The sequence below is a fragment of the Haliaeetus leucocephalus genome, unplaced genomic scaffold (genome assembly GCF_000737465.1).
Source record: "Haliaeetus leucocephalus isolate CR32 unplaced genomic scaffold, Haliaeetus_leucocephalus-4.0 Scaffold162, whole genome shotgun sequence".
Lineage (NCBI taxonomy): Eukaryota > Metazoa > Chordata > Aves > Accipitriformes > Accipitridae > Haliaeetus > Haliaeetus leucocephalus.
The window spans coordinates 15,022,481-15,030,516 of NW_010972598.1; the positions used below are offsets into that span (position 1 = coordinate 15,022,481).

Consider the following 8,036-nt stretch of genomic DNA (forward strand, 5'->3'; position numbering starts at 1 on the left):
TCTTGAGGAAGGTGTCGTGGCGAGGGTGTGAGGTGGGATTCTGAGGGAAGGGCCTCGAGGAAGGATTTTGGGGGGGATGGAGGCCTCAGCGGTACTCAGGAGCTGAGGAAGGCCTTGTGGTGAGGCCCGGGAGGGCTCTAATGGGAAGTTTTAGGAGGAAGGCCTGGGGGCGGGGGCTTTGGGCAGAAGCTCTGGGGGCTCACGTGGGGCTTGAGGAGGATTTGGGGAGGGCTGAGTGTGTATGGAGGGGGAAAGGCTTTGAAAAGAGTCCCCGGGGGTGTACCAGGAGGGCTTGGGGAGGAGGCCCTGGAGGGACATGGGGAGGAGTGTAGTCCTGTGGAGGAAACCCTGGGGCTCTAGTGGTTTTTTTGTGAGGAAGCCTTGGAGGAAGGTGGGGTGAGAGAGGGTGCCTTGCAGAGGTAGGGTCCTAGGCCGGGATGTGGAGGGGGACTGGCAGCGGCAGCAGGATGGCCTGGGAGCGCCCATGTTGGGTGACTGCCATGGAGGAGAATGGGTGGCGGGGGGCTTTGGGAGTGTATGAGGGGAGGGGAAGCCTTTTGGGGGTTAGTCTTAGGGGGAAGGCTCTGGGGAGGGGCTGTCTTGTGAGGGTTAATCCCTCCCAGGTGGGGAGAATTTGACGGGTTGGTCTTCCAGGGGAATTGGGGGAGGCCCTGAGGGGGTAGGGGTGTCTGCAGGTGTGCTCTGCCTTAGTGGGAGGCCCTGGGAGTTGGGAGGGGGCTTTAGGGTAAGGCCTTTGCCCTCTGGGTGGGGTTTGGGTGGGCCTTACCCTACATCTGTGGGCAAGCTCTGGTGCAGTGCAAAGGGTGTGGGCTCTTGGTGCTGGCTGGTGTCTGTGTGATGGGCTGCCCTCCTGTGAGGTGGGGCAGGCCTGACTGCAGGGGAAATGCTGTTAATGTGGTAAACCTACGAGCATGTGGTGTACAAAATGTATCTTTAGCAAGCTGCAGGGGGTGTGTTGTTGCATACCTGTGTTGTAGATGTGAAGGCTTGTAAAGTGAGAGAGGGCTTCTGGCTCTTAAGGCCTGGTGGGTGCTGTGGATGAGGACTGGAGGCATTCTGTGGTGTAAGAAGGGGCTGGGGACCCTCTTCCTAGGGCTGATGATGTGCCGGGTCTGCCTTTTGGAACCCTCTGCCTAGGGTCGGTGACGTGCTGGGCCTGCGTTTCGGCTGTAGCAGGAGGCAGAGGCTTGGTTTAAGAGTGAGCTGGATCTAAAGGTCTTTCACTTCCGCACCGAGTGCTGCACGTAAACAGGGTGTGCAAAGCCGTAAGGTTGCACCAGGAAGCTGCCATGAGGCACGTGCCAGCCGAATGCGTCCGGTTGCGTGCAACGGGGGCAGGATGCCGGCGATGCCGAGCGGCATGCGCCAGAGAAGCCCGTTTCCCCCGAGCTTTGCTTTGGCCCTGCTTGTCCTATTGTTTGCTTCACCCTTGCTCAGAAGCAGAGAGTTGGTGGGGTCTGAAAGTTAATGTTTTGTGGTTGAGAGGTATCAAAATTCATCCAGTTTTTGGCAGCGTTGGCTGTTTGGAGAGAGGCTGCGGTACTGCCGGCCCCATTGGAGGAACCGGGAGGAGTTCGGTGAGGAGTTGTGCGATGGCTCGGCTGCTGAGCACAGCTGTCAGTACAACACGGAGAGGGAAGATTATGATGACGATTTGCATTTCAGGGCTGGAGTCTATTAAGTTGCTATTTTTAGCAAGCTGTTTCCTACGGTGCGTTTGAGTGCTGAGTACCTAATATTTGCCGCTGTCAATCTGACCTAGTGGCAGTCGGCAGGTCGTTTCATTCCCTGGTGGAGTTACGTGGGCTTTTCTTTCCATGACTGCAAGCAACTGTTGCTTGATGAGTCTTTGGTCCTTTGTGCAGAATGTTTGTGTTTTTTAAAAAGGGTAGACGAAAGAGGGAAGTGTGCAGGTGGCTTTTTTGCAATGCCATCAGAAATGCTTCAGCTTGCATGCAGGATCTGTTCACCCTGATGGTGGGGGAAAAGGGGAAGGGCCGGTGTCCCCTTGGTTAAAAGTGCTGGATGGTAAGGGGTAATATGGGAAATGTTTCTGGGAAGAGAATGCTGTTAAAGGACTAACTGGAAATGTTTTCTGTCTTGTCAGTGGGAGTCGATCTTCGAAAACATTCAAACCCAAGAAGAACATTCCCGAAGGCTCCCATCAGTATGAACTCTTGAAACATGCGGAAGCGACTCTGGGGAGCGGTAACCTTAGACAAGCGGTTATGTTGCCGGAGGGAGAGGACCTTAACGAGTGGATCGCAGTTAACAGTAAGCCCTATGAAAGAGGGATCTGCCCAAGCATGGAGGTGGAGTGGGAAAACCAAAAATCTCTGGGTTTTTTCCTTTAAAGAACCTAGAAATTCCCCAGATGAAATTCTTATTCCAGGCATGCTCTGTTTAAGTAACGGAGTTGGGATAAAAGGAAAGGAAGTGGCGCGATGTGCCGATGGGTCCTGCGTCAAAGGGGTGTTGCGCTCTGGAAGTGTGCAAAAAGTGAGAAACAAACCTGCACAATTGTGGTTTTGGGGTGGGTTTTTTTGAGTTCAGACTTACAAAGGTGATGAGGTTTGTGAATGGTTATTTTTGTACTGGGGAGTTAGCCTCAAGAATTGATATTTGGAGTTACAAAGTTAGCATTGTCGGCTGCAAAAATGGTGGCAGTGAATAGTCCAGGGAAGAAGTGGAACCGTATTGTCCACTGAACTCTAGGTTTGTGGAGTTTCTTTTTTGTTGTCTGTTTTCATTTTATTGTTGCTGCATGCATAGTTTAAAAAAACAAATACTTCAAACCTGTTTTGCTTTTAGCAGTCACTCTCCCTGGCCTTGAACTATGTTTCTTTAGAGGTTAGAGGAGGAAGAAGAGTCAGTTTTGAGCGATGGAAGACAGGAAGTCAGGCCACAAGTGTTTAACCTAAGGAAGGTCCCTCTTGTATTATCAAAATCAATCGGGGTTTTGATGTACTGTCGTTTTTTTAAAGGTGTCTGGAACCTAAAGCAGTAATTTCCAAGGTACGGAAGGCTAAGTGGAGCTTCATGCTGTACAAATTGGCTAGGGGCAGTAGCCTGACGGTGAAAAACTGACAGAGTGATTCAAATTCCTAGATGGCTGAAATGTCTCGAAGTCATCGGCCACATGACATCGTACGGAAGGGGGATGTTTGTTTTCACTGAGAGCTTTGTGGCACGTTCACCCCTGTGACAGCTGAATGAGAGCGAACCAGCGCTCCGGTCCGCTTTGCGTTTGCATTTTGAGTAAACTTGATCCGTTTCCTTTCCAGCGGTGGATTTCTTCAACCAAATCAACATGCTGTATGGGACCATTACGGAGTTCTGCACGGAGGCGAGCTGTCCGGTCATGTCTGCAGGACCGAGGTAAGAAGTTTACCGCAGTCTACAGCTGCAATTGAAATGTGGGGAAGCAGACGGGGGCGCGGGTTGCTCGAGCGTGTGTAGAAAGAAGATGTAAAGAGGATGGGACGTGTCCAGATCGGGTCGAGGCGCACCGTCGTGCTCCCTGGTGCTGTGTACCCACGTGCAAAGCTAAGCTGTCTGTTGGGCTGCGTGGCGTTGGTAGCCGTTGGTTTGTCTGGTGTGTTGACTACCTGACCAGGGGAAGCATGCGTGGGCATCTCTTTTCCCCCTGTCGATCCAGACCCTACGTTGTTTGGAAACTGAAAAGATGTGTTGTCAAAATGGTTTATTTTAAGGAAAATGAGAGATCTAACTTGATTGGAAGCAGCTGGTCTTGCTGTCAAAGTCTTACAGTAACCTCTTGTTCTCCGTCACAGAGCCGATGCTCGGAGAGGCCGTAGTGTGATTTTTTTCAGAGCACAAGTGATTCTAAAGGTGCTGCTGCCAGCACGGGGCAGGACATGAGGCAGGCGAACGCTCTGGTCGGGTTACTGTATGGCATGTGTGACAGCTGTGCAGGGAGGAGAGGGCAGCCCGTCGTTGCGGAGAGTTAGAGCTGGGAAGGAAACCTCGTGCTCATAGTGACTGGTGCATGCAGTAGGGAATGGCTGAGTGTCTTTTGTGTCCTGCCGATCCCTGTGCCCGCCCTGTTGAATCAGCCTGGCCTCAAGTATGCTTATCTTGGCACAGGCCGTGAAAACGCACAAAGCGTGCGTTGTCCCGAGGTGGTTTTAGGGGCTGTTGTCCCTTGATTTGTGCGGGTGCCCGCGTGAGAAGCACGGGCGGTGGTCTTCAGGAGGCACGTTTACCTAGCTGATGTAGCATAACCTTTTTGTCAGAGAAGGTTGGGGCATCATGGAGTGTGGAAAGCAAATAGCGAAAGTGTATCTGGGGCACCCCGTTGTTTTTAGGAGGTGTCAATACCCGCGGGGAGAAGATGATATGTTGGTTCTGCACTTGTGTATTTTGTTGAGGTGAAGCTGCAGCAGGGTATCTTGTCTGTAAGGTTGCTTGAGGCATTTTGTTTTTCGGGATAGCAGTGTGGAGTCTGGCCGGTGGGCAGTATTTGTAGGGTGCCGTGTAACATCCTGCCCCGCTTTTCTACACAGAATTATCTAGATTGCAAGTTCCTGTTTCTATATTTGGGGACATTTCCTGTAACGATTTCCTGTTGAAACGGCACTGGGTTTTTTCGCTTGTCGTTGGTCGAGAGGCGACAGTCAAAACCTGGGGGGGGGTTTCCCACTGCTTTTGAAGGATTTTGCAAAAGATTGCAGAGAAAGCAGGTTGTGTTGTCGTGTAGCATTACAGTCAATGTCTGCCCCAGTTCAGAGGAGCAGTCAGATCGATAAGCACGTGTGTCGATTTGCAGGTGGTGGCTTCTAAAAGTCTTTGGCTAATGTGCGACCCCAGGGATGGTCTCCTGGGGATGTCAGCCATCTTGTGTGAGGAGAGAGGGCGTGCCAAAGTCCAGGAGGAGCCCGGAAAAGCCATTTTTATTCTTGGAGCAAAGGATTTATTTTCCTTCCCTCTCCCTGCAGGTACGAGTACCACTGGGCAGACGGCACCAACATAAAGAAGCCGATCAAGTGTTCGGCTCCGAAGTATATTGATTACTTGATGACGTGGGTCCAGGACCAGCTGGATGATGAAACGCTCTTCCCTTCAAAGATCGGTAAGTGCAGCTGCGTGATGCAATGAGCCTCGCGTACAGGACTAAGACACTGCTGGAATGTCTTGTTTTGGTAATTCTGACCAAAATAAAGGACTTAGCAGTGCTTGTTGGTGCATTTCAGGTGTCCCTTTTCCCAAGAACTTCATGTCAGTGGCCAAGACGATCCTGAAGCGGCTGTTCCGCGTGTACGCTCACATCTACCACCAGCACTTCGATTCCGTCATGCGGCTGCAGGAGGAAGCCCACCTCAACACCTCCTTCAAGCACTTTATCTTCTTTGTGCAGGTGAGTTGCGAAATGGTGGCCAGTTGCCTGCCTCTGGGGTTTCTTGTTCCCCACTTGCTTTTAAAGGGAGTTGGATTTTAAGCGCCTCCTTGCTCTTTGAAGATCTACAGCTGTGGCATGTGCTGGAAGATAGGCTCAGCTCCTGCCCTCTGTACCATGCAAACTGTGCAGCTGCAGTGCTGTGGGTTTGTGGTGTTGGGTTTGGGTTTTTTTGCAGGAAGTGTGGCACAGTTGGCTTTCAATGCTTGAATGTCCCTCTGAGGTTTTAGCTATTGGCCTGCAGCAAAAGAGACCAGGCTTGGAGGAGAACTTGGGCGTTTTATAGCTGAAGAATTGACTTGGAAATAGCAGCAGCACCTTTTTTTCTCCCCCCCATGACAGTGTTTCAACAGCCTGTCCTGTGACCACATATGCAACTCAGCATGCAGCACAGCATGGTACTTCTCAGCAACATGGCATAAAGTTTTTTGTTGTCTTACTGCTTGAATTTCTCCACAGAGAAATGGGAGAGGTGGCTGCTGCAGCAATGCCTGTTTAGTGTTTCTCTTGGGAGCTGGCATGCACTGACACAGCAACTTCCCAGCATGCATATGGTGGCTGGATGTGTTTTCCAGCAGCTCTTTGAGAGGTGCCTTTAGTTTTTGTGCTGTTTTTTTTCCCCTGCTAGGAATTCAACTTGATCGACAGGCGGGAGTTGGCTCCTCTGCAGGAACTGATTGAGAAGCTGGGCTCCAAGGACAGATAAACTCTCCCTGGGTGGACCCTTTCAGCCATTCCTTTCTGCTTTGTACGCCAGCCACTTCTATGCTTCACCTTCAGCGATGCAAGCCCTGAGATGCCAGGCAGTGCTCCGAGTGGCATCAGTCTCAGAGGCCAAGCATCGCTTCTACAGTGCAGCAGCAGCCACCACCACAGCCTGTGTTGTGCTCTAGTCTGGCTGAGGATGGGACTTGCCTTGGACTCAGGTTTTGTTTCCCCCAGGCATGGGGTAAAGTTCATATGCTGCAGAGCTGCATTCTACTCCCAAAGTTTTCCTCTGGACCCCATGGACTCAGTGCTTGGCCTATGAGCAGCCTGATCAAGGCTAAGCCCAGAGTGACTCAGCTTATTTTTGAAGTGCTTTTTTTTTTGATAAGAGGTGCACTTGAGCCTTAAGCTCCCCTTTGGCAGCAGCAATGTTGTGGGGGGAGGAAAAGAAGTGCCTGGCCCTAAAGAGCAGCTCCCTGGTGTTCCCAGCATGGTTGTGGGGGGCTGAGGAAGGGACCCTACTGTGTGGCAAGGCAATAATAAAGTTTCTCCTTCCTGCTGTCCTTTGAGAGGAAGAGTCTCTTCCTCCCCCCTCCCCTGGCAGCCCCCCAGCCCTGCACAGGTGCCTTAATTGAAAATGCAGCACTTGGGGAAATTTTTCTTGGCAGGTGGGAAGCAGCTGCCAGCTCATCATCAGCACAGAGCCCCTCCCAGTGAGAGCATCTTTATTGACTGGGCAGCAGCATCATCATGGTTTGGGGGTGGAGGTGAAGATGCGCAGTCCATGCATGCTCTTGATCTCCTCACTCAGTGCCTGCAACAAACAGGGCAGCTCTGAGGGTCAGGTGCAACACCAGAACAAAAAGTGGTGGCTGTGTAGTAGTCACTAAGCACTGTGTGCACACAGTACTGTACACCCTTCTCCTAGCTATGCCAAGTGCTGCATACACTCACACTGCCCCAGTGCTACACTATGTTGGCTATGATGTTCCTTTATTACTGGAAGGAAGGTTATGCTATTAAAAGATACTTGCACATTACCAGAGTGCCCAACAAGGAAGGGCTATGCACACACAGAGCTACACTTTCTTCATTTAAAAAAAAAATATAAAAGGGCTACACTCTTATTACTGGCAAGGAAGGGATGGGCTGTGAGGCACAGTACTCACAGGGAGAGGATTGTGTGCTCATACACACCCCAGCCACCCAACATGCCCCACTAAGTGCTGCATGCACACACACAGAACAACACTATTTATTGGGAAGGAAAAAAAGGGGGGGCTATACTGTAAGACACTAACACTGCATGCAGGTGCAGCAGTTAGTCCTCTCCCTGAGGGTGCATGTGCAGCACATGACCATGTGTACACACACACACCACCCAAGCACCCAACTAGAAGTGCTGTGCTACAGCCAGAGTGCTGAACAGCTACACTGGTTTTTATTGGGAAGAACTACACTACTCACTCAGGACACTCACCCTGCACATGCAGCACTCAGAGCTGAGCCCACAGCACTTCAACCAGGCACCACATGTGTGTGCACACAGCACTTCAGTTTTGCACGCTGTTTGTGCATGTGCACACACAGCAATTTGTGCTGCACACGTACAATCCACATGCTGAACTAAAGTGCTGTGCACAACTACAAAGTGCAGCACACACAGCACCAGCGTTAAGTGCTGCGCACACTCACTCACACGCACCCAGAGCCCCCCCCTCACCTGGTTAACCATCTGGTGCTGCTGCACTGTCCGCTTCTCCTTGAAGTCCTCCGACTCGATGTGAATTTCATACATGGCGCCGCAGCCGCCTAGAAAAACAAAAGCAGTGGCAAAGGCTTGAGGAAAGACAAAAGTCCTTTGTGTCCCCACAGCAAAGGCGGGGGGGGG

The 8,036-nt window shown here is 51.5% G+C and overlaps 2 protein-coding genes across 3 annotated transcripts in view; one reads left to right on the forward strand and one right to left on the reverse strand.

Moving 5' to 3' along the window:
• Positions 1-6,317, forward strand: part of MOB1A (MOB kinase activator 1A) — a 7,741-nt gene extending 1,424 nt beyond the window's left edge. The window contains exons 2-6 of one of the 2 annotated variants that reach the window (XM_010562856.1): positions 2,129-2,295; positions 3,306-3,399; positions 4,980-5,113; positions 5,235-5,398; positions 6,066-6,317. In XM_010562856.1, coding sequence (XP_010561158.1) covers positions 2,129-2,295; positions 3,306-3,399; positions 4,980-5,113; positions 5,235-5,398; positions 6,066-6,143 — 637 coding nt within the window. In that variant the 3' untranslated portion in view covers positions 6,144-6,317. Of the gene's footprint in view, positions 1-2,128; positions 2,296-3,305; positions 3,400-4,979; positions 5,114-5,234 lie in introns of both variants that reach the window. The other variant, XM_010562855.1, reaches the window with a different exon arrangement.
• A 17-nt stretch (positions 6,318-6,334) lies between these two features.
• Positions 6,335-8,036, reverse strand: part of BOLA3 (bolA family member 3) — a 4,985-nt gene continuing 3,283 nt past the window's right edge. The window contains exons 3-4 of the mRNA XM_010563026.1: positions 7,869-7,957; positions 6,335-6,959 (exon numbers count right to left, since the gene is read on the reverse strand). Of these exons, the coding sequence (XP_010561328.1) occupies positions 6,894-6,959; positions 7,869-7,957 (155 nt within the window). The 3' untranslated portion in view covers positions 6,335-6,893. The remainder of the gene's footprint in view (positions 6,960-7,868; positions 7,958-8,036) is intronic.